This window comes from Carcharodon carcharias, chromosome 20 (genome assembly GCF_017639515.1).
Source record: "Carcharodon carcharias isolate sCarCar2 chromosome 20, sCarCar2.pri, whole genome shotgun sequence".
Lineage (NCBI taxonomy): Eukaryota > Metazoa > Chordata > Chondrichthyes > Lamniformes > Lamnidae > Carcharodon > Carcharodon carcharias.
The window spans coordinates 46813504-46840041 of NC_054486.1; the positions used below are offsets into that span (position 1 = coordinate 46813504).

A 26538-nucleotide genomic window follows, 5' to 3' on the forward strand; every position below is an offset into this window, starting at 1 on the left:
ATTATGTAAATAAAGCACAAAGGACCAGCTTATGATTCTGAATTCTTAAACAGAAGGAACCCATTCACAGTAAGATTTTTAAACACCTAATGGATGTAAATGAACATTTAAGAATATTTTGTCATGAAAAACAGTTTTTATTGAAACTTGTTCCGTGTGATATTAGACTGGTGTGCTATTTGAAATTGTTATCTATTTCCAAATTCTATTGTGCTGGTTTCTTTGAAGTACTTCTATTGTCAAAATTGATTGCAATTCTCTTGCACAGTTATATCTGCGAAAGGAAAAAAAGCTCATTATCCTCTATTGTGTTGGAGGGAATATTTTTGTCTCTCAGAAATGAACAATTGAGGTAGGGAGTTTGTACATGATGAAATATATCTGAGATAAGCAATAGCTTGTTTCTGTGGCAAAGCATTTTGATGGACCACAGAATTCATCAAGGAAAAAGAAACCAATCAATAACAACCCTGCATTCAACCTACTCTGTAGAAAAAAATATAATTCACTCTGAAATTGATGAAATATGGTATGTGTACTAGTCCGTTTACATTCTCCGTTTGTATTGGCAGTGAAAAGCAACAGTAAATCTGTAAATCACTCTGAACAGCAAAAGCTAGCCACAACTTCTTTACAAGTGATGCAAGGGCGTAAAATGCACAAATGTGGAGCATCTAAGCACTCTGGATTAAACCAGGTCCTTTGATCTGCTACAATTTCTGCTTCAGCCACAGTGAGCATTTTGTGGTCAGCTTCCAAAGGTGGGGATTCTACCAATGACCCTAGTTGACCTGGGAAATTGACCAGAGACAAAGGTGAGCCAGACGTGCAGGTAGCAAGTCAAGTAAATCCAGCAGGAGGAACATCTCAGCTGAAGTGTTTTTTATCTGCAACTGCGGATTGTATCAAGAGTGACAGTCTTTAGCACCTTGGTGGATGTTCTTGTTAAACTGTGCCACAGTGATCACAAACTTCTGTATGTTCTGCAGAACAGCATCTTCCAATACTGCCTTCCCTATGAATTACCTCAGTCACCTTGCATGCTGTCAAAGGTGCCTCTTGTTCCATTATTTGCTCTGGTTGTTGAAGTATATCCTTTACATATTAGAGCAGTATGAATTAATGAGATGGACCCCTATATAGGATGTGTTTTCTGTTCAGCGTACGGCAGTAGTTCATCCCACATTGGATGCACATTGTGTGGATGTTGGGAGATTTAGTGAACTCCACTTGTATAATTAATTATTTGTGACCTCAGGTACAGATTCAGCTGTGAGTATGCAGGCCACATGGGAGGACTGTTTGGTGTAGCACGGGAATTAAAGGGCAGCTGCTGTGCCTTAAAGGAACAATGATGGTTCCAGCAATGCAAATTAGCAGCAAATAAATAGATATTACTTTGACAGAGATGACTGAGAGTACTGCCAGAGCCAAGGAAGGAGAAGAGAACAACCCCAACAGCCCGCCCCCTTCCTTGACTGAGAATGCTCTAGAGCTACTGCAAAGAAAGGCTCCCAACATTTGGGTTGCCTGGGAAGAAGTGACTGTACAAATGATTGCCGTGTTACCTGTGAAGAGGCCATTAGTAAAGATGATTGTTTTAAAAAGTTTATCGGGCCAAGTTACGTGTAATCTATGGTCTGGCTGCAGCACAGACTTCCCCCTTAACTATCTGCATCTTGACAGTTGATGTGTGTCTTGGACCCTTTAGCCTCTCTCACACGTTCACAACGATGTCCATATTTATGTGCAGCATATTTCCTGCTCCTCATTTCAACTTGTTCAAATCCTAATATATTCCTATCTTCCTTCAGTCCTGAAGAAAGATCCTTGATCCGAACTGTGTTTCTCTCCGCAGGTTGATAATCCTACCAGCAGGTCAATGGCAAGCAGTAAGAGCAGGAAATCTCCTGGTCAGCCATGCTTGATGCAGAGTGGTGCGCCTCAAGGTATCACCATTTGTCTCTCTGTGAAATAAAGAGAAATGCCTACCGACTATGGCTAATGGCAGGCGGTGGTACTGTCAGAGTGATGCGCACTCTGAATAAAGGATTGAAACTCAGGAGTCGGATCAACTTGATGGATTTTATTTGACAACATACATGAGTGATAGAAGCAATTCACATACTCTCCATTCGCCCGTAGAATATTAATACTAAGGAGCATCATCAATCCAGTCTACCTAACGCTTTGTTTAACTAAGAGGTTTATATCAAATTTATATTTCCTCTTAAAACACATCTACTTAGATTGTTTCTTTGTCAGCAATTGTCAGTCATCCTGGGTCAGCAGATATAACGTGGTTGGTTTGTCACAGAATTGTGTAAGATAGAGGGCCCCGATTCTGATTTATACGCGACCTCAAGGCGAGTGAATAATTCTCCTCGTATTTAGATGACTCTATAAACTGTGTGCTCTCTGATTCTATTTGTACTTTTCGGAGCCTACAACATTTGTTCCTTCACATTATAAAATAGCTATCATATTATGCTGTATGCCTATTTAAACTATTTGGCCTGAGACTCTGCAATGTCCTAGATTGCTTAAAAACCCTTCAAATTTGTAAACACTTTCTGCTGAAGTCAATGTCTCTTTCAAGTGTTCAGTTCCTGCTTCCCTACTAACACGCCACAGGATACACAAGTCATAAATACAATTATCAGACTTCCCCTGTCGCTGGGGCGTATTTGGAGTGTGTTCCTTTACAATCGGGAAGTAGGAGTCAAATGTGGATAAAGCTAACCCACTTCGGAGCCTATCGGTCTAAGAAAACGGCGCTAACGCAAATAATCTCGGACAAGCCAAAAATGTTTCTTTTAGTGTTCATTTTACTTTGGTTACAAAATAATTTGCAAAACCCTGGAGTTGGGGCCCACGCAACAGCACAGGAGTTTTGCAATGCTGGGATGTGTTATAGTTTGCACTGGGATGAAGGTTCCTTTTCACGTGCAAAGAAACTGTGCGAGGACAAGAAGGGAGTTCTGACCAGCATGGAAAGTAAGGGCGAAGCAGAGAACATTCGGCAGCTCCTGGCAAAGAATATGAAAGCCACTCCACAACTGTATCACCTGTGGATAGGGCTCCACAGAAAGGTCAAGCAGTGTTATATCCGTGAAAAAGAGTTACGTGGCTTCTCCTGGGTTAGCGGGAATGACCATTCCACTTACAGTTCCTGGGTTCAGGAACCTCTGCAAACCTGCACACACGAGAGATGTGTGCAACTTCGGGTGAACTTCACAAACCAAATCCGATTTAAATGGACAACCTCCCCATGTGTCAAAGAAAATGATGGTTTTATTTGCAAGTACGAAATGTGTGATACCTTAACTACTAATACTGGAGAGGTGGCTTATCAACAAGCCCACGTGGGTGAAGGCCCGTCCTTCCCTGGTGTACCCGCAGGTTCAGTAGCTATCATTAGTTGCACCAATGGTAAGTCTATCGCTTTGAGGTGTCAGCTTCAGAATGGGCGAATCAAGTGGTCATCTTCGAAAAACCTTGAAACTTTGTGCAGCAGCTGTTGGAATAAAACGAACGACGGCCCTTGTCAAAATGGCTGTTTTAAGGTCGCTGAAGACTACTTCTGCTATTGTGACAAGGGTTACTTAGTGGACCATCAGCAAAGCAAATGCATTCCGGAGGGAGCTTTGGAAAGTGGCTTCAGTGAGTCGCCCAGGACCCGTCTCAAAGGCACTGAGATTATTGCTGCCAACATCACTTTCCTGGTGTCTACAGCCACAGAAGCTCCAGCAACACATTCCCTTCAACTTGCTGAAAGTTCAACAACTACATTTTCTCCAACTTTCAGGGGTTCAGAACAAGGAAAGCAGGAAGCTTATTCAAACGCACCCTTCCTAATATATCAGGTCGTTATCGGGGTCTTAGTTTTGATGCTACTGATTGCAGTTGCGGTGATAATTATCAGGGGACGGGGGAAAGAAGGCACCCAGAAAACTGCACCCGGTGAACATCGTGTGGCGTCTAAAAACACAGATTCTGTTCATCAAGTGAATGAAAAAGCCCCGGAAGAAACAGTAAATGTTACAAATGAGAATCATTACGTTGAAACTCCTTCAGCGAGTGGGGGCGAAGTAAACGCTCCCACGGATAATGGTGAAATAAGCGAGTCTGTAGCACATTGAGGAACCACACGTAGGCGCTCACTCTAATACTGCGTCCCGGTGCACCAGTGCCCACATAATGTGTGTTAATTCAAATGTACACGAGGAGATTTATAATGGGAAAATATACCGACCATAAAAACTGGGGTAATATATGATTTATTTGAGATAAGGAAGAGTGGGCTTTCTAACAGTAAATAATCGGTGATATTTAGGCTCCAGCCAGTACTTGGCTGAAAAGAAAACATGGATATGTTGGACACTTAGATCAGGTGCAGTGTTGAAACTGCGTCCTTTATTATTCTCAGTTGTATATTTAAGTATCTTACATTACTGTTCAAGAGTGCTAGGAGTTTTACTCCCTCTTCTGCTTGCCGGTTTGTTGCAGCCAGTTACTTTGTGGCCTTCGGTAAATTATGCGTTAGAAATATATATTAGCAATCTGCACAAGGAAAATATTGCAGTGACTTCGAAGTAAAGGTCACGTGGTCAAATAATGTATTAACTATGCAAATATGACAACAACCCAAGCAATTCGGTCGGAAGTGCAGTTAGCGTCAGTTCAAGCATATCCAGTGGGTGGTTACAGTGACATTGATCGGATGAGTAAATGTCGTTTCCAGGAAACGCGAGTTTGGACAGGTGCCATTTTATACAAGACAACATAAACCGAAAAATACACATGGCTTTGTTTAAAATATGTACCGATAGTTTTATTTTAATCTTAAAAATACTAACGACACAACGCAGAGTTGATCTTTAATGTGTTGGACAGTTAGATAACACTTGGTTCAAATAATGACACCGATCTGATCACCTCTACGTGAAGTGTCACTTTGAATAATAGAAACGAATAGATATATGGCATTGGACAACATTCTCAGCACATTGTAGCCATTTACAAAGCAAACGTACACAGATTCCCACAACTCGCGCGTTTTCCTTTTCCTAGGAGCAAATATGCAGGCCCCTGTTCCTTAATGTCACATCAATGTGCGAATGAAAAGCCATAAGCATCTGCTGGGGCTCCTGGTTTTGATTCGATTCAATAGTGAACCCCGTGCCTGAAAGGTTAACTGGGATAATATGTATGAATAGTTTTCATTAAGATGTGAGCAGCTAAACTGTCCGAAGGATGTCAGTGGGTCAGTTAAACAACAAATGCAACTTGAAGGAGCTGGCAGTGGTGCTGCCATTTTCAATACTCAACCAGCAAATGTTAGAAGAGATGAGGCTGGGACATCTACTGGTTTGAGCCCGAACGATAAAAGCAGATTACTACTTCTGCAAACTGTTAAGGTTGTGGTGAACCAACCGCCCTGACAAGGCCAATTTGCGTTTTGAAATGTGCGCCGCTCTTTCTGTTTGCCTGACCAACATCGCTATGAAACAATACATTGATATAGTTATAATTACTGTAACTAGAAAAGCGTGGATTCAGATTCAAACGCATATAGCTCTTAATATTGTAACTCAGAAGAGTCGTTAATTCCAGTAGGTCCTTGCTTGGCACTTGTACAGATTTATATCTGACATTTGAAAAATACCCCCCTTCTCCCCATAGTCGTAAATAATACAACTTAAAAAGAAAGATATCTCATCTGAAAAGAAACACTGTACTGGCGGGACGAAGCTTTAACCTTCTGTTACTCACTTCACATTCTATTAAAACGCAGCAGAGTGAAAAACATCATCCCCCAAAGATGTGGTCATTAATTCTTTGTGAAATGAATGCTGAGATTCGGGTTCTTGTGCACCAGAAGGATTATTCCCTCTATTAGTACTTATTGAGAAACGCGACAGATAGAAATCCATTTAGATTGTCTTTTCCAAACTGAAACAAAACTCCGGAAGTTAGATTCTGCTGTTTTTCAGTATCTGTGGAGCAAAATTCACAAACTGACACTCATCACCCGGCCACTCTTAAGAATTGCCATTGGCCCTCGATGTGAAACTACTGAACTTAAAATAGTTTTTAAATGCCCAGTACCTACATTTTCAAAGAAACCTGAATCAATGTACATAAAAATATTTTAAATTAATCTGACATTAATCTGACACGCTTCCATCTTGCTTCAGGCACTACAACATTTTACCTAGAACTGAAAGGAAGTTTCATCAAAAAACTCGATACATATAAAAAAAGGTGCAAACAGCTGAAGAATCGAGGCCTTGATAAACATCCATGTCCAAATGCAATTGACCACACTTCATAATCTGAGGCAACAGAAAAAGGAAGCAAAATCAGGAATAGGCAGCAAAATCTGTCCCGCAAATAGAGAACAGCACAGGTAGTGATATTCTCCGGATTCTGTTGTTGTACAGCTGCACCGTGATGTCTCAGAGGGTAGTGGTCCTTGACGTACAGGTACCGTTGCGATACACACTATTCGACTCCAGCGGGTCCTGTTGGAAGTCTTCAACGCTGTATGCTCTGCTTTTCAGAGCTGTGGCATAGTAATCTATGGGTTCTTCTGCAACATTGTCCATCCATCGTAGGCACAAGATTCTCTGGAACGATCTCTTAAAGTTGTCCGAGAGAAAGCCGTAGAGGATGGGGTTGGCACAGCTGTTGGCGTATCCCAAGATGACGGCCAGCTGGCTGACAGTCGCGTCTTGCTGTCCCACAAAGACATTCACCAGCTGAACTATGTAAAAGGGCATCCAGCACATCACAAACACCGTCACCACCATCATGACCATCAAGGTGATCTTTCTCTCCGACTTTTTGCGCTGTTGCCAGCCTGCTTTAAGAGCCACCACTCTCATTTTGACAATGATGAGGATGTAGCACAGGCAGATGGCGGCGACGGGAATGAGAAACCCCATTAAAAACGTGTAGACCACGAAGCCCGCTAGCCACTTCTTGGTAGGCTTCGGCATCTGCATGTTGCACGCAACCGAGCCATCAGAGTTGGTGGCTGTGTCTGCAAAGATAATGATGGGCAGGATAACCATGATGGACATGAGCCACACTGCTAAGTTGACCATTTTAGCTATGGTGGGTCTTCTGTAACTGGCAGCTTTGATGGGGTGCACCACAGCAATGTATCTGTCCACACTGAGGACAGTGAGGCAGTAGATGCTGGTGAACATGTTGATGGCATCCACGCTCAGTACAAGGCGACAAAGCAAGGACCCAAAAGGCCAGTGACCCAGCAAGGTCGAGGTCACCAGAAAGGGCACGCTTAGCATAAGTAACTCATCGGCGATGGCCAAGTTCAAGATGTATATATTAGTGGCCGTCTTCATTTTGGCATATCTTAGGATCACGTATATGACCAGGGAGTTCCCACACAATCCAACAAAGCACACCACTGAGTAGATGAATGAGATAAGGATGGCACTGCATTGGGCGCCGCTTGAAGTCCCATTCCGAGTAAAATTGGCAGTGTCCATGGCACCATCTAGAATGGCGAGGTGCTTAGCAGAATCATTGGGCAGCATCTTCTGAAAATCTCACGCAAAGCTTTCCCTTTTTAAATCACTCCATCCTCGTACCTCGCTGCCAATCCGAACGGCATCTCCTGGAGCTCGCCTCCTTCTTTCTGCGCATTCTGGCTCCTAAGGGCATGAACTAGTGAGCGAATAGGGAGAAGTGTGGAGACAGGAATCGCGCCATACCCGGCTCTTCTCTCATAATCTACTGAGGAATTAAGTGCTGTCTTTTCAAACAGGGAATGCTTAACAGTCAAACGTCCGCAGCAGCAAACTGGCGACTCACATTACGTATCTCCAGGCAGCCGCCCGAAGCGACTTGAGCTGGTCTCCGTGTCAGTCAAACCCCGAAAAAACAACCTTCCTCTCGGAGCCCAGAGATCCCACACCTGATTCGGCTGATGGCTGTGATTCCTCTGAAGTAGATGTACAGCACACTTCTTGGAATTAGCAGCTTTTTACAGATAATCAATCACCAAGGACATCTTTCCGACTCCCTCAGGTATTGGTGCAAATTCGGAATCACGTGTACAGTTTGTCACAGGATATATGGTAACTAAGCACTGTGCATAAAAATCCGTATACAGTGTAAAAGTTTAATTCAAGTGGGGCAGGATTACAGAAATCTACGGACACGCAATTAAAGAAGTTAAAGTGCACTATTAGAATAATTCATTAGGAACACACTATTGTAATGCAGTTTTATTTCATGCAGACTGTCTAAATGTCTTGTGCACCTAAAGGCGGGCATTACTGAATATGGCTCTTTGACTTTTATGTTTCCCCCTCATAGTGTTCATCAGGGCACGAATGCATAGATTCTTTCTCAAGTTCTGTTTATTGGTGCCAACATTACGCGCGCTCCCCTTTAATGTAAACAGGCCAATTGAGCGAGAAATTTGCAATGTTTTTATAGGCTGCTTCTGAAAATGAGACTTGAAACAATGACCTCCGGGGGACTCCACTCTTCTCAGATCAAATAGCAGCAATTATCCGCGCCTACTGTTTGCACACATCTGATGTGGATTCCATTTTGTGAATACAGTACATGACACTTATTCGGGTGATATAATGGTTAATTTAACTGCCTGTTCAAAAGCTTAACTCTGCTTGTAATACCTCTATTGATTGTATTCTCCCTATAATTGCTGTGTCACTGAACCAATAACGGTTTGATTTGGCAGGCGACTGACAGTTTAACTAATAAACTTGACTTACTGAGCATAATTATTTGACCAGAATGGCCTTTTTCTTCGAGATGCTTTCTGAAATGACGGATGAAAATGTGCTGTTTTCCACCAACACGGATTCTCACTTGCATTAATATATCTTGGTTTTTTCCAATATCAGTTTTCCTCATTCAAAGGTCGGTACTTTATTTTGACCAACATTTGGAGATTTTGCGATTAGCTTCAACTATTAAAATGCTGGGAATTTTCAGATTGTTTAAAGTATTTAGAAGATTAAACTCAATTCATTCATAGAACCTTGGTCAGCCTGCTGCCTCAAGTGAACCATTAACTCACTAAACAGACCAATAAAACCTGTGTTAAAATAACGAGTAAAAACATGTCATACAGGTGCATTTAGCATTTGTCTACTTTTATCTAAAAAATGTTACTCTTTTATAGTTACCACATGATAAGTGTGCTTATATTTTATACTTATTATACTGTATATTACCATTATTCTTACTTTTCAATTTTCAGTTTAAATTTCAAGTATTGCCTACATTGATAAATGATGTCATAATCTTGATATATATTTTTTGTTATTAGTGCCAATTAATAGTGCCAATGCCATGCTATCTCTCACTTAAATTCCAGGTTTGCTGACCTTGCAAACTTGACCAGAAAGAGAACACATCAAAGTTATCCTGCGAGACAAATGCCTATCCTGATCAGATCATTGTTGAAATGTATCATGCAAATTTGCAAATGGGCCAAAGACCACCACTCCCAGACCTGAGAACTATCTAGTCTACCTCAAATTACCCTGAAATGTCAAGTATCTCAAAACTTTGAACAACAGGTTAAGCAAACCATGTAACGCTGCTACTATGCAGTGACCACACCAATGGTATTTTCCACTGACAAGGTGCTGCCATCAGTCCAGTAAGACTTTCTGCCTACCACACAATTCAGCCACATTGTGTATGAATTTCAGTGCTGTTGTGATGTCAGGTATGTAGGCCTGTGATTGGTTGATTGAATTAATGAGCATGTTCCTTTGCTTGTAGAAGCTGAGTACAGACCATACTCAACCAACTGGCACCTGCAAAACCAAAAACAAAATGTTTGTTATTAGATGTGGTTCTGTGATTGGCCACACTTGCTGAACAATCCTGAGTGAGCTAATAGCTACACTAACAACTAATTTAAGATAATCAGTTGGGCTCACAATGTGGTTCATTTTACTTGCTAGAAGCAGCATACATTCATACACAGGGACCAGTAATCTGCAAACAAAATGAATATGTTAAAGCCTTGCACACTTTTTGAATTATCCTGAAGCTTGGGAAGCCTATTCTGTTTCCTCTTCCATGGCAATTTCTTGGCCAATCAGAGTCAACTTGCCAACCAATCAGCATCCTTTTCTCCTGTTATAAATTACGATTATTTGACGTTTGGCATTCTTGCATTTGTCCTGTTGAGTGCAAAATGAAAAGCTTCGACAACATGTCTCTCTTCTCAGCAATATACTATAAATTTATAGATAATGACTATTTTTGATGATCTAATTCAGTTTCAACATTGACTTACTTTTCAACCAGTATAACTGGAAAATAGGAGCAACTGATTTCACATGAATGGATTTCAGCCTAGGTTTTGTACAGTTCAAGGCTCAAATCTCCCTCTAGTGTATCAGAATTTGGCAGCAGAATGTGTATTGGTACTTGCTTGGGGCATATTATAATTATAAATTAATTCTATTCAGGCTTTCATTTTGCTCTGGCTCTTCTCCAATAAAAGCTGGGTCAAGTGTATAGCAGTTCATCCAGTCCAAGTTTTCACAAACTTTCATCAGGCAGCAAGAAAACAGAAATATGAAATTATTTCTAGTACTCACAGGGAGACCTCCCCTTTAGAAAGATCTCAGGTATTTTTACTGCCCTTCCCTCAGCAAATGCAAAGGCTATTGTTGAATATACAGGCCTAGAAATTAGCTTGTCCCAGCAGGCTGTCACAAGCTTGGACCAGGGAACACTTACAGTGCTGAAATGTTTAGGCCTGAGGGCCATCCGATATTGCGCCTCAGGCCTCATTTATATGGGACACAAAGCAGCTTGACAATGAAGACACTTTAAGTTTTGGGTGGCTGCATTGTCAGCCTTAAGATATGTCCTGGGATGGAGGGGGGAAGTGAATAGGAGCAAAACAGGTGACAAAGTTGGGAGGTCTGAATGAACAGGAAGGGGATGAAGGCAATCAGGAGGAACCAGTAACTGTCCGGCATTGCCATACTGCACGTGGAGCACTCCTGTTCCACATTCAGGTAATCTTTTTTGCAAAATGTGCATTTCTGGTAGTGGCCTTCATTGGACCCTAACAGGTTTCCTGAATACAGAAAATCCAGTGCATTCAGATAGCCCAATTTCACAAAGGGAATCTCAAGCAGACATCGGGTTCTATATTCGCATTGTCAAAGAGCCTAACTCCTGTTTCATTTACCTTTTGTTAAGATCCCCATAGGGATCAATAACTTTTAAAAGATATTTGAGTTCCAGTTTCCAGACTGGAAAGATCAAATAACAAGATTTCAACTGTAAGACTTTTACTGTAATAAAAAACCTAAAAGCAACATGTCTAAACACTATTCAAAAGGCAACTTATACTCTAAACCCCAGAAAAAAACATTTAACTTTTAAAACATCCAAAAATCCCTCATCACAGTTATACTCTCTGTCTCTTCATTCTCTGGGAACTAGTTCAAAGCTATTCTCAGCTCCTGCTGGCTTGCATTCTTTTTCTTTTTTTTCCAGCCAGGTAACGTCCAATTCCTGAACTGAATTTCACAATGAGGGTGCCCTGGAGATTCCTCTCTCTAGTTAAAGCCAGGTGAATTTTCTAGCTCTTTTAAATCCTCATGTACTTGGTGCCTTCAATCTGAGCATGAGCTCACACCCACATTTTGCATGGTGAACAATAGGGACTGTTTGCCTCCAAATCTCTGTTCTCTCTCTCAGATTCTTGAAGACTGCCCATGAGATTCAGGGATATCTTAACAAAACCCTGTAAATAGATACTAAAATGGTTTGCTATGGACTCTTCCCTTTTCAAAGCCCATTTCCATGGCAATGTGAATCACATGGGCCTTGTGTCCAGGTGGAAATTATAATTAGCCATCCTTTAGACCTCCAACTCCATTCTATTTTGGAACTAAATAGTTTAAAGCATAATCATTTACAAAGTCTGCCATCCCTAACATCCACCTATGACATGGAGACTAACAGTCTATCCACCGCCAGCACAGTTGCCCTGGTCGTTGTTTACAGGTGTGATTATCTCACACCTTTTTCCACCATAGCAGCTGAGGCAATCTGCAAGATTCTAAAACAATCAACAACATCTCAAATAAAACAACCCACTGGCCTCTTTCAGAAAAGTCAAATTGCCCTATCTATCTCTCAATATTAACAGATCCTTTAAAAAAATCCAGTATCCAGATCCAGATCCGCATCTTTGTCAAAAAATAATCAGTTCTTCCTTTGGCCATACCCTGATAGTTTTCTGAGTTTTTGAGATAAATTGTTTACAGACATAGAGACTAACAAACAGGTGAAAACATTACCTTCACCCATCTTCAGTGTCAGAGGTAATAATAATCCAAATATATGTACTCCTGAGGTGATATTACATAATATTATGGAAAGTAAATTTTCATATTGTAAGAATTAGTGCATTTTAAAGGGCAGACAGAGATTTCGGAATATATCTTATAAATAATTTGTTAGTTCACCTTTTTTGTCAATAAAGGTATGACCGAAATAAGATATTAAATAAGCCTTTAAACAGTGTACACTGGAAAAATATTGCTGCATTTCACAGTGGGGGTGAAGGAGCCAATGAGTGTTCCAGTCCTGGTGACTCTGAAATTCCTGTCAAATGTGGACTTTTCTATCCCTGCACCTGTCTGAATTGCTATGGTGAGAAAATAACAGGGGGAAGAAGTAGCAGGGAGGATAGCAAGCTTGAAGGATCTCTTCTGATAGAATTATATTAGGAACTTGTAGGTCAGCCCATCAGGTATAATTGTACCATGAGCTAGAAAATTTGGATCACTCTCTATTCTGCAACAAGAAATAACAGATTTGTATAAAATTGGTTGGAATGATGACCGAAGGTCAGGGCTGATTCACCAACTGTAGTCAATCCCTGGGTACTTCCATGGGCACCAGTGCTGACAAATAAATTTGATTGTAATTCTTAAATGAAGTAAATGTATTTACTTCCTTTGTCTACTTGATATGATAACACTATGCAAGATAGAAATAATTTCTAAGTTCTGTTACAATATTCCACTAGAAATCACAAATTATTAGCCATGCTATTTTCCAGAATTTCAAGCAGCATCCAAAAATTTTTGTTGCCATGGATACTAGCTGGTGTTGTGGACCATGCACTGATCTTTCAAGTTTGAAAAGAACAAGAATCCTGCTTTTACATAGCACCTTTCACGACATCAGGCCATTCCAAAGCATTTTATAGCCAATTTATTATACACAACTGTTGTAATGTAGGAAACACAGCAGCCAATTTGCACACAGCAAGGTCCCACAAAAAGCAGTTTGATAATAAACAGGCAATCCATTTTTTGTTGTTTTGGTTGAGGGATAAATATTGAACAGGACAACAGGGAGAAACGCCGAGCTTTTCATTGGAACAGTGCCATGAGATCTTTTATACATAGCTGAGAGGGTAGACAGGAGTTCAGTTTAACGTCTCACCCAAAAGACAGCACCTCCAACAGCGCAGCATTCCCTTGGTACATGCATTGGCATTTAAGGCTGAATTAAAATAAAGTCCCTAGATTTGGATTGATAATGAACTGACATTGCAAAATGCTGAACGGTCAGGTCTCTATACTTGAGCCTCATGTGTTGTGTTGTGGTGCTGACAGTAAAATAGAGCCACATAATCCACCTGAATATTTAAGCCCAATAGATTTAAGTACCATCTACATTGTCTAAAGCATTCTCCCTTTCATTATAGTATAGAGATTAAAAATTATATGCAGAAAAGTTGGTAGTTTCTTTTTCATGTTCAGCTGAGGTTGATACATGGAGAGTCTGCAATTTCTATTAGTTGGCACTGCACATGATTTGCAGTACTTAGGGTTCTGAAAATGGTAGGGTTCTGACAAAAGGTCATTAACCTGAAATGGTTACCCTACCTTCCTCTCTTGATTGATGCATCTTGACTTGCTGAGTGTTTCCAGCATTTCCTTCCTTTATTTCAGATTTCCAGCATCTGTAGTACTTTGCTTTTTGATTTCTTTTCTAACACAGTGAGATGTATAATATTTTAAATCTATTATTGATTGTTCCCATAAGAATTCATTGTAGGTTTACAAATATTTAATTTACAAATGCACTGTGGTAATCTGATGTATAATATACCTTTAAGAAGAATGTTATAATGGAAGATCATATGTTCTTAGTATCCAATAGCAGAGTAGCACAGGCTACCTTAGTAGCCAGTAGTGAGCAACCTAGAGTTAGAGTCTGTAATGTAGATACAGGGTTTGAGTTGTAAGCACACAAGTGTAGCTGTTGAGTTCCCTTGTAAATAAATCGAATGTTTTCTCCCAAAGAACTGTCTGCTGATCTACTTTGTCTATGGTACCAACTTGGTGACCCCAAAACAAATGTGCAACCTGAATCCATTAGTCCAATTAAACAAGTGACCAGGATCCAACAAACTGACGATGAGAAAAAAGCAAGAAAAAGCGAGGAAAGAAATCAATTGAACCAAAATCGGGCTGTACCTTGCATGGTAATTGTAAGTAAAATTTCTGTCCTAATCGTCGAAGCATCCCCTCCGAAGCATGCTGCAGTTTGGAAGAGTTCATCCTTTTGACCCAACTGTGGACAATTGGTCTCATTATGTTGAACGTCTTGTGTTCTTTTTTCAAGCTAACGACATTCAGGGGAAGGCGAAGAGGAGTCCTATCCTCTTATCCACGTGTGGGAGTAAGACCTATGGATTGATTCAAAGCTTGACGGCACCCAGTGCCTTGGATTCGAAAAGTTTTGATGACTTAGTGAACCTTGTAAGTAGTCATTACCAGGCCAAACCCTCAGTAACAATGCAACAGTTCAAATTTAAATCAAGAAATAGAACCCCAGGGAGACAGTTGCTTGCTTTGTGGCAAGTCTGAAACAGTTAAAAGAATATTGTGAATTTGGTACATATATAAATGATAAGCTTAGAGATCGTTTGCTGTGCGGTATAAATGAAGGTACAATTCAGAAAAGATGGCTGTCTGTCAAATTTGGATTTTCAGAAGGTGCTAGAAATAGCACTGGCCATGGAAAGCACAGTGAGGAACTCGAAAGCAATAGAGGGAGCGCAAAATAGCTCTGTCCTCCACAATGGGCAGGGAGCGCCAGCCAAAGAGGGCATGAAAATGCACAGCTCTGATGAGAAGCAGAAAGCAGCCACTGCTTGCAGACAAGTAAAAAGAAATAACTTAGCAGCAAAAACATGGAATGATAGTAACAGAGCCGGAAGCAGACAACCTTGTAATGAATGGAAGTTTTAAAAAATTTGAATGTTTTTACTGTCATCGAAATGGCCACCTCATGAGGCATTGCAGGGGTAGAATCAGGTAGATTTTCAATCAAACAACAAACCCCATGAGATCCATAACTTAGAAGAGCCTGAAGTAACAGATTCAGATATTTATTTGTTGTATAATTTAAAGGTAGGAAGAACAGAACCAATCTATGTAACAGTGAGGGTGAATGATAGACCTGTCAGAATGGAGATGGACACAGGGAGCTTCCTCTATTGTAGTAGGTGAGCATATCTTTACATACCTGAATTATGGAGAATGTATATTAAATTTGGAAGAAACAGGTGCCAAATTGAAAACTTACACGGCAGAAGACATCAAAATCAAAGGCATAAGCATGGTTACTGTACAGTACGGAATTCAATCAGTAAAATTACCCTTGATGGTGGTAGCAGGTGAGGGGCCTAGCCTCCTTGGATGAAACTAGTTGAAATAAATTAAATTGAATTTCTTCCAGCTGAGAGCCAGTGGGCTACTAAACTATTACAAAAATATACCTCAGTTTTCCAAGATGAACTCAGGAAGATTCAGGGGCTACAAGCAAAAATTCATGTCGATCTGGACGCTACCTCCAGATTTATGGAGGCAAGACCAATACCTTATGCAATGCAGGAAAAGGTAGACGCTGAATTGGAAAGATAAGCGAAACTGGGAGTTATACAACCTGTACAGTTCTCGGAATGGGCAGCACCAATAGTCCCTGTACTTTAACCTGACCAATGCATTCGAATTTTTGGAGACTACAAGTTGACAGTTAATAAAGTGGCTAAGTTGGACAGACACCCTATGCCAACAATTGAAGACGTTGGCTAAGCTGGTAGGTGGAACTGCCTACACGAAGCTTGATATGAGTCATGCTTATCAACAATTGGAGTTAGAAAAGGCCTCCCAGAAATTTGTTACAATTAATACGCACAAAGGATTTCACCAATTTACCCATTTGCCTTTTGGTGTATCTTCAGCTTGCGCCATATTCCAGAGAACAATAGAAAGTTTACTGCAGGAACTGCCTCACGTTGTAGTTTATTTAGATGACATGCTGGTGACAGGACTCACTGAAAAGGAGCATTTGGCAGACTTGGAATACGTTTTGAAATGTTTCTCACAGGTAGGAGTGCATTTAAAAAAAGACAAGTGCACGTTCCAAGCAAAAGAGATAATTTATTTAGGTCACACGGTAGATTCACAGGGCCTCCAGCCAGTAGAGGAATAAGTCAGAGTCATGAGAGAGGCACCAGCGCCAAAGAACACCTCCAAGCTCAAATCATTCTTGGGGATGATCAATTACTATGAATTCTTCTTGCCTAATTGTTAACAGAACTGGTACCCCTGTATTACCTACACAAGAAAAACCAACGATGGTCTTGGCAAACACCTCATAAAGAAATTTTCACAAAGGTGAAACAACTGTTACACTCATCCACCCTATTAATACATTTTGACCTGAGCAAAGAGTTTATTTTGACATGTGACTCATCTCCCAATGGAGTGGGAGCAGTGCTCTCCCATCAAATGGACAATTGCTCAGAACGGCCTATTGGATATACATCAGGAATGTGCAACACAGCAGAAAGGGGGTACTCACAGATAGATAAAGAATGCTTGTCAAACATCTTTGATGTCAAGAAATTTTGCCAGTATGTACACAGTCATCATTTTACTATTGTTCAGAACCACAACCCTTTGGTAGGATTGTTCAGCAAGGACAAAGCTATACCACCCACAGCCTCAGCAAGAATACAGAGATAGGCATTGATCCTGGCAGCATATGAGTATACTTTCATCCACAGGCCTGGAAATCAGATTGCAAATGCTGATGCACTTAGTCATTTGCCTTTGAAAGAAAATTATGAGAATGTTCCAATTCCTCAAGAACTCATTTTATTATTGAACTTCTTAGATTCATCACTGGTATGTGCGAGACAGATCAGAGATTGGACAAGTCGAGACCCAGTAGTCTTATTCAAAGTACAAGAACAAGAGAAACTGTATTTTCACAGAAGATATGAAATAACCAGCCAGGATAGTATCTTATTGTGGGGAGCTCAAGTGATTGTTCCTCCAAAGGGATGCAAGCCATTGTTAATTGAACTGCATAGTGTACATCCTGTTACTTCCCTAATGAAGACCATAGCACACAGCAACCTACGATGGCCTGGAATGGATGGTGAAATAGAAAGCTTAGTAAGAAATTGTATGCAGTGTCAGCATGTGCAAAAGTTACCTCCAACAGCTCCATTACACCCATGGGAGTGGCCAGGAAGACCATGGGTGTGATTATATATTAACTATGTGGCAGAGGCAGCAGCTGGCCAATGAGTGATTCTGGAGGGAGAAGAAGAGTGTGTGTGTGGCAGGGCCTTTCCGAGCCTTGGGCAAGCACTCTCCCATGCACGTGGACCCTTCACATATCACACTCACCTCAATGTCCTGAGCTTTTTCAATGCTGCCTGCTGGGGTTCGCTTTCAGTTGTCCATCTGAGCTGACCTGCATCTCCGCCCACCCGCTGATAACACACCCATGCAGCACCTGATCTCACCCACCACAACTGTCATTTCACTTTCGATTTGCACAGCATGGTCTGGATTCGCTTCTTCCTGTGCGCCCCTGTCTTTTGCCCTCCCCCAGTCACCCATTTCCTTTCCCATAGTACAGTTGATGCCCCCCCCCGGCATCACCTTTCACCTCCTCTCCATGAAATACCAGCCCCAACCCTTTTCCTTCGGGGATGTCCAGGTGAACGTGCACATTCCCTTCCTTCCTGAAAATCCCATCCCCATCCATATTCACCTCCCAACTTCCTCCTTGCCACCCCCAGGGTCTGTGTCTGCCCCAAAGTACCCATCAACTACCTTCTCCATCTCTTCTACTGCTACCATCGAACTCTTCCCTACCGTCTCTCCCTGCCCTCGGCCATTCTCACCATTCCCTCATACCACGCCCACCCTCCATTTGCTCCACAGGAGGCAGTCATGGACCCATCAGACCGCTTCATTGCACATTCATCTGGATGTTCCCCCCTGCTGGACCCCTCCCCCCCAGAACACCTTCCCCCTCATGGACCCTTCTCTCCCTGGAACCCCTTACACCCTCCAGGCACCTTCCACTGCCCCCCCAGAACCCCTACCCCCCCAACAGACCCCTTCGCCCCTGAAACTCCTTCCCCCCTCCGGCCCTTTTCACCCCTGGATCTCCTTCCCCCCTCCGGACCCATTCAGCCCTGCAACCCCGTCCCCCCTCTGGACCCCTCCTCCTGGAACCCCTTCCTACCCCTTAGTCCTCTCATGCTCCTGGATTCCCCTTCCTGCTTAGTCCTTCCTCCTTCCTAACTCCCTCTGACATCCTTGCTTCATCTGCCACCCTTAGTCCTTCATCCCCACCAACTCCTTCCTCCAACCTTAACTTTTCATCCAGTCTCACTTCTTGCTGCAGCCTCACTTCTTCCCCCTCCTAGACTCCCTCAGACACCCTCCTTCTTCTTCTAGTGTTAGTCTTTCCCCCTTCCTGACTCCTTCCTCCATCCATACTTCTTCCTCCACCCTTACTCCCTCCCCTCTCCTCACTCCTTCCGCCTCCTGGACTCCCTCCCCTCTCAGCACTCCTTCCTCCTCCCGGATTCTTCCCCCTTCGCACTCTTTTCCCCCCTCCAAAACCCTTCCCTTCCACCTTCCACCCCCCCTTACCTTCCCAGTTGCCATCTCTTTGTTACCCCCTCCTCCCCATGCTCCCTCGCCACCCCAACCTCATTCACCCAACACCTTCATTTCCCCCTTCCCAACCTCACCCCCCCCAACACCTTCATTCCCCCTCCTAACCTCTTCCTTTCCCAGTCAATCCTAGATCTTCCTCTCCCACACTCTTGACCACCATCCATTGTGAGCATCAACAGTGGCTTTCCAGCTTCCATGAACTGCTTTGCAGCAGAGCCATGCCCATGAGAATCCACCCAGGATGCCATGAACATTCCTCCAATGTGCCATTATTGTCAGGCCCCAGCATCTTCTGCACCTTGTATGTCTGCAATGTGAGCAAGTCCCTGGCGGTAAGTCCCGACTTTTGCACATCACAGTTGCTAAGACATGTTCTACATCGGCGGGAAATTGGAGTTGAGGCCGAAATGAGATCAGCCATGATCGTAATGAATGGGGAGGGCGGGGGGAGGGGGGGGTGCAGGCTCGAGGGGCTGAATTGCCTACTCCTGCTCCTAGTTCTTATGTTCTTATTTTATCCGCCGATATGGGCGGACGATCCACGGGAGGGGAATGAGTCCGGCAGGCTGGCCTTCTAAGGGTATGCTGATTATTACAATGAAGTTTCCGTCATCCGATGGTGGGAAATGTGGCTGAGCGGACAATCGCAAACTCATTTCACGACGTCGTGAAACTGATTTTTGGCCTTCTCGCCATATCGTCCGCTCACGCCACCGAACACATCCGTGCCAAACGGCATGGTAAATCCCAGCCCTTGTTGTTCTGGTAAGTGCTTTCTGACAGTGATTTCATCATCTTCTATGGGTCATCTCATGACTGAGTCTGATCTAGGATCAGCATTTGTGTTCACAGAACTGGCAGTTCACGTTGTTGTTATTGGTGCTTGGGGGATCTTCGGCTGCTGCACCACCTCTGGCCTTCCTTTGAACAAGTCAGATGTTGAGAGTTTGGCGTAAGTGGTCCTCGAAACATGCTGAACCAAATTTCAGTGCTTAATAGAGGAGCAGTGGCAGGCATTTAAAGATATACTTCAGAATACACAGAATAGATACATTCGAATGAGAAAGAAAAATTCCAAGGTTGAGGACCCACCATCTGTGGTTAACTAAAATTTAAAGGTAGTATCAACCTTAAAGAAAACGCATATAATTGTGCAAGGTTGGATGGGAGGTCAGAAGATTGGATACGCTATAAAAAAAAGCAAAGAATGAATGAAAGATTGGTAAGGAAGGAAAAATTAGAGTACGAGAGAAAGCTAGCTAGAAATATAAAAACTGGTAGTAAGATTTTCTATAAATATTTAAAAAAGAAAAGAGTAAACAAAATGAACATTGGTCCTACAGAGAATGAGTCTGAGGAATTACTAGTGGAAGATAAGGAGGTGGCAGATAATTGAAAGGGTATTTTGTATCAGTCTTCACTATAGAGGATATAAGTAACATCCCAGAAATTGCTGTAAATCAGGAAATGGAAGGGAGGGAGGAACTCAGGCAAATTACAATCACTGGGGAAGTGGTACTGAGCAAATAGTTGGAGCTGCAGACTGACAAGTTCCTGGGTACTGATGGACTTAATCAATGGTTAGCGAGATAGTTGATGCATTAGTTGTAATTTTCCAAAATTCCCTAGGTTTGCGGAAGGTTCCATTAATTGGAAAATAGTGACTGTAATGCCTTTATTCAAAAAGGGAGGGAGACAGAAAGCAAGAGACTATGGGCCAGTTAGCTTAACATCTGTCATAGGGAAAATGTTAGAAGCTATTATTAAAGACATTATAGCAAGGTACTTAGATAAATTCAAAGTAATCAGACAGAGCAGATGTGGTTTTGTGAGAGGGAAATCATGTTTAATCAATTTATTGTATTTCTTTGAAGTATTACTTTCTCAGAACTGGTGCCTGTGCCCCATGAACTGGAACCCACTTCTCCCTTACCTTTGAACCACGTATTCATGGGCCACTGGCACCAACTCTGTCCCCTACTACCACTACATTCCTTTTTGCTTCTCACTTGAATCACTTCCTGTACCACGGTGACATGGCCAGTTAGTTCATCCACCCTGCAGCCCCCATTCTCACCCAAACAAGCTGAGAGAACCTCAAACCTATTGGACGATTGCAAAGGCTGATGTTCCTGCACTCCTGCCCTCTGCATCCCCTTACCTGCCTCACTCACAGTCATACACTCCTGCCCCTGACCACTGACCAAATCAGAAGACCCTATCTTAAGTGGTGTGACTGCCTCCTGGTACAAAGCATCCAAGTAACTTTCCCCCTCCCTGATGTATCACACTGTCTGCAGCTCAGCCAGTTCAATGACTCTGAGCTGAATCTCCTTGAGCCACAACACTTCTGGCAGACATGTTTGGCACTGGCATCCTGGAATTGCCACATGCTGCAGCCTTGACACATCACCTGTTCTTTAATGTGTTTTACTTAATTATTTAACTATATTATCCACTTATTTATTTTCCTTTCTTTATATACTTTTTAAATTTACCACCAGTTCAAATACTATTTTAAACCTTAGGACTCAAACAGAACTGAACCACTTACCAGATATTCACCAAACAGCTAGCTCATTTCCCTGTTGTAGAGTAAGATCCAATTCCTACAGGGTGGAAAAAGGTAGAAATAGCAAAAAGAAAGGAACATGTCCTTCCCCTCTCACCAAACTCACTCAGTCACCAAACTCCCAAGTATGCACTCAGTTCCAAAGCTGCACTGGTTTGCCTTAGTTGCACTAAAGAACCTTGATTTTCTAGTACACGGAACTAAAGCTGGAGAAAGCAGATTCAAACTAATGATCCACTCAGCTCTTTCAGCAGAGTGTGTTTATCCTGCCTAAGGCTGGGGGAAAGAAAGAAACTTGGTTTACTTACACAGTTACTGCCAATTGTAGGCTGGGTACCACATCAAAGGTTATTGCGGAAAATAAAGCTCATTGTGTACTGGGAAAATATTGGCATGGATAGAAAATTGGCTAGCTAACAGGAAACATGGAGTTGGCATAAATAAGTAATTTTCTAGTTGGCAAGATGTAAAGAGTTGTGTGCCAAATGGATCAGTGCTGGTGCCTCAGTCTTTTACAATTTATATAAACGATTGGATAAAGGGACCAAACGTATCTTTGCTAAATTTACTCACACAAATGTAGGTAGGAAAGTAAATTGTGAAAAGGACATAAGGAGGCCACAAAGGGACATAGATATGTTAAGTGAGTGGGCAAAAATCTGGCAAATGGAGTATAATGTGGGAAAATGTGAAATTGTTCGTTTTGAGAGGAAGAATAAAAAAGAAGCATATTGTTTAAATGGGAAGAGACTGCATAGCTCTGCGATTCTGAAGCATCTGAGTGTCCTAGTACATGAATTGTAAAAGCTTAGTATGCAGGTACAGCAAGTAATTAGGAAAGTTAATAGAATGTTATTGTTTTTTGAGAGGGGAATTGTATACTAATGGAGAGAGGTTATGCTTCAATTATACAAATGTGAAACCACATCTGGAGTACTGTGTACAGTATTGGCCTCCTTATTTATGGAAGGACGTGAATGCATTGGAAGCACTTCAAAGTAGGTTTAGTAGGATAATACCTGGAATGGGCGGGTTGTCTAATGAGGAAAGGTTGGACAGGCTAATCTTGTATCCACTGGAGTTTAGAAGAGTAAGAGGCGACTTGATTGAAACATACAAGATCCTGAGGGGTCTGGACAGGGTGGATGTGGAGAGGATGTTTCCTCTTGTGGGAGAATCTAGAACTAGGAGTCAATGTTTAAAAAATAAGGAGTCGCTGGTTTAAGACAGAGATGAGGAGACTTTTTTTTTCTTCGAGGGCCTATGGAAGTCTCTTCCTCAAAAGGTGGAGAAGCATAGTCTTTGAATATTTTTAAGGCAGAACTGGATAGTTTCTTGATAAGGAAGGGTGTGAAAGATTATCGGGGTCAGGCAGGAATGTGGAGTTGAGGATACAATCAGATCAGCCATGATTTTATTTAATTGTGGAGCAGGCTCGAGGGGCCAAATGACCTACTCCTGTTCCTGATTTGTATGCTCGTATGTTGTCTCAATGTGGGCTGTTGGTTGCAGTGTTTTACCAAGAGAGGTGACCTGCAATGCAGAAGTTTGTAAGGATTTTTAAGGGTGTTCTTATGTCATTTGTATGACCCCCTTGATGTCACTTGCCCTGAGACAGTTCCCCAAAAAAGATCTACTTAGGGATTTTATAGTCGATCATGCTGGAGACATGGCCTAAGATACATTTTCTGGAGGGTGGTCTCCATGCTGTTGAGCCCAGAGCAATGGAGGACCTCATTTTTTGTGATTTTTGTCCTGCCATCACAATCTCACGATGGACCTCAGGTGTCTTTGGTGGAAGCGTTCCAGAGCTTTGATGAGGCGCCTTTAGCAGATCCAAGATTCTGACCATACAGCAAAGGGCAATGGTCTGGTAAACTTTCATTTTAGTCTTCAGCTTAATGCCATGATGCTTCCAGATATGATCATGGAGGCAGCTGTAGGCAGAACTTACTTTCTGGATGTGTGCACAGATATCTTCATCAATAGTGGCATCCCTGGTACACACACTACCAAGGTATGAGAATTTTTCTATAGCCTTGAGACTGGTGCCATCAACGTTTAAGTCAGGTGCATTCTAGCATTGCCTGGTGTTAACTGCAACATAACCTCGGTCTTGGAGACACCGAGTTGGAGACCAAAGTTTATGGCAGCATGTGAGGATTTGTTTGCCAGTCTGGATGTCGTCTTTGTTGTAGGCAGCTGGGGCGCAGTCATCTGTACACAGAAGCTCTTGGATTACTGTCTCTGTAACTTTGGTGGAAGCACGCAGTCTGGAGCGATTTAAGAGCTTCCCTGAAGGGAACCTAATGTTGAAGCCTGCAGACATAGAATGAATCTTCCAGGGAAAGGTCGGAGGGGGAGATACTTGCGCAGGAGGCCAAAACCCAGATTCCCAATGGCAGGTTAAACTTTAGTGTAAAGATAGAAGAACGTTTCAGGAAGTTCAGCCTTCTTGACACTGATGGTCAGGAAGTTCTTTTGCATTCATTAGTATGTTATACATTCATATTAAACTCTGGCTGGCCGATATTACATTGACAGTCACAATCTTGTTAGTAATGAGCGAGAAAAACATACCCTCTGAAACCCAACCATATGTAAGGTGCTAAGAAGTATTAGACTTCTTCCTGCACTTTGCAGTGAGTAGCTGGCCCCTTGCCCTCTTTCAGGTGCATTCTTCTACAGCAGGCTATGATTGAGTTTGGGTATTAATTATGCAAGGTGCGCAGAGGGTGACCAAGGGACGGAGGATGGAGTCCACTGAGTAAGGGTCAAGGAGGCTAGATGAGGGAACGCACGGTCAACAGGGAAGGATGAAACAGCCTGGGAAAAGGTGCAAGGGTCAGTGGGAAGGGTGGGAGAGTAGCCGTGGAAGGAAGCCAGGCTATTCAGGGCAGGGAAGGAAGCAGCGAGGGAATGCGAGGATACAAGGATGTGGGATCAAAGGAAGGATCTTGTTTGTTGGACCTGGGGGTCCTGTGGTTGGGAGGGGGAGACAGTTTCTGGGAAGGGATGGTGGGAGAGAGATGGTCCGAAAAGTGGTTTCAGTGCTATGAGTGCTATGTTCAGTGCTATGGGTCCCCAAGGGTTGACCTGAGGGTAATGGGCAGTGGAGGGAATAGTCACAGTGACAGGGGGAATAGGATGCAATAGGGTGGCAGGACCAGGATAATAGTCAGGTAGCTGATCGTTTCTTGGGGTAAGGAGGGTGCAGTTAAGGAAGGGGGCAAAACAGGTGGTTTGGATAATGGGAGGGGTTAGGGTCAGGATGGGCATGGGTAATGAGTAATAAGTATAGGCTCAGAGGGAAGAGAAGGCATGTGGAGGGTAATATTTATAGGTTCAAGGGTAACGGGGGAAGTTCAAGGGTAACAGAGGGGAGAGGAATAGTTATAGTGGGAGGATCAAATGTGATAGGAAGATGTTGGTGGGTGACAGAGGGAGGGTAAAAGGTGGTGGGACATGTTTGAAGTTTGAGGCACATCATTTTTTAAATGTCTCCTAGAAAATGCAGCCGTTCTGAAAATGTGATCCTTCAAATTGGGAGGAGGGTCTTTTCGGGTATGTGGAGTTAAAGTTGAACACAATTGACCAACTAAAGGCATATTCTAATAATCATGAGGCAACTGGATGAGAACCATGCACAGTTGTGTTCTCCTCCCTATGGTGAAGCTCACACAGCAACAGGTTTGCTCCCTGGCTCATGGATCTCATAACATCGAGATCCCAGCAAGGTTGGGAGCCACAGTAATCTTACCTCATGGGATGATCCCCAAGTCCCTGGACTTAGTCTGGTGAACATTGGTTGCAATCCCTTTATGTGAGGTCAATCCCTTCCTAGGTAAGGTGACAAACAGGACAGACAATCTGCATGTGAGGTCTCACCAAGGCTGCAGTCAACTGCTGCTAGACATCTTTAATCCTACACATATCAAGGGCAACTTGCCAGTTGCCTCCTTCCTTGTCGGCTGCATCTGCATGTGAGCTCACAGTTACTGTTGAACAAGGACAGTCAGGCCCATTTGGCCATCCACACTTCCCATTATCTCGCTAGCTCTTCCTCAGCCCACAGTGGACAGCCTCACGCTTTTGACCCTCATACTCCATCTGCCATGCTCCTGGCCATTCACTCAGCCTGTCTGACTCCCTTTGAGGCCTCTTTGTGTCCTCCTTACATCTCACATCAGGACACCAGCAGGACATGCAATAATGTGGTTGCAAATGCTGCACAGATAGCATTCTCAGAGGGCTCAAAACTGGGTGAGCAATACCTGCTGGGTTGCCTGATGCGTGCCTAGGCCGCACAATCATGAATGATGGCCGAGGCTGAAACATACTCATGTTGGAATAATCAATGATGACATGACTGACAACGTGAGACATTAAGTGGTGTATCAGTAGAATCATATTATCGGAATCTGATTAGGAACAAAATGCAATGCCTTTAAATCTCTGCGACCATTGCAGCAACAAGCAGCATAACGAGAACACGGCAAACCTGAACACAGTGCAATTCAACAGATATTTAGAAGTGCAAATTATATAAATAATGATTGGACACTTGTGCCACCTGTAGGCCTTCAAAACTTAATTAATCTTTCTTTTCCTATTGCTGTGCCTGGATACAGCCCTGACGTCCATAGATGAGGTGGAGGCAACCTGCTAACTGTTATGCCCTGTTGACTGTGATGACTTTGGCTGGCATCCTTTGCTGGCTCAAGGCCTATAAGGCTCTGGCCTGCTGAGGGTCTCCTGCACAGGTGGAGGTGACCATCCTCAGTTTGACCTGCTGGAGGTAATGGGATCAGTGGTAGAGGGGAGGTGGATGTGGAGCAGAAACCTTGGAGAATGCTGGGATGAAGCCCCCAGGGTGCCTGACTGGTGCCCATCCTCCCT

The 26538-nt window shown here is 42.8% G+C and overlaps 2 protein-coding genes across 2 annotated transcripts; one reads left to right on the forward strand and one right to left on the reverse strand.

Annotated features, from left to right (window-relative positions):
* The first annotated feature begins 2692 nt into the window (after positions 1-2692).
* Positions 2693-8783, forward strand: LOC121292519 (complement component C1q receptor-like). The gene has a single exon (XM_041214594.1). It carries the CDS (start codon positions 2727-2729, stop codon positions 4140-4142), a length of 1416 nt encoding a protein of 471 aa, XP_041070528.1. The 5' UTR covers positions 2693-2726; the 3' UTR covers positions 4143-8783.
* On the reverse strand, positions 6462-7568 carry sstr1a (somatostatin receptor 1a). The gene has a single exon (XM_041214595.1). It carries the CDS (start codon positions 7566-7568, stop codon positions 6462-6464), a length of 1107 nt encoding a protein of 368 aa, XP_041070529.1.
* Positions 8784-26538: the final 17755 nt, after the last annotated feature.

Bases quoted from the DNA above. Each gene is read 5' to 3' on its own strand.
- sstr1a (XM_041214595.1), bottom strand. From the start codon at position 7,568: ATGCTGCCCAATGATTCTGCTAAGCACCTCGCCATTCTAGATGGTGCC.
- LOC121292519 (XM_041214594.1), top strand. From the start codon at position 2,727: ATGTGGATAAAGCTAACCCACTTCGGAGCCTATCGGTCTAAGAAAACG.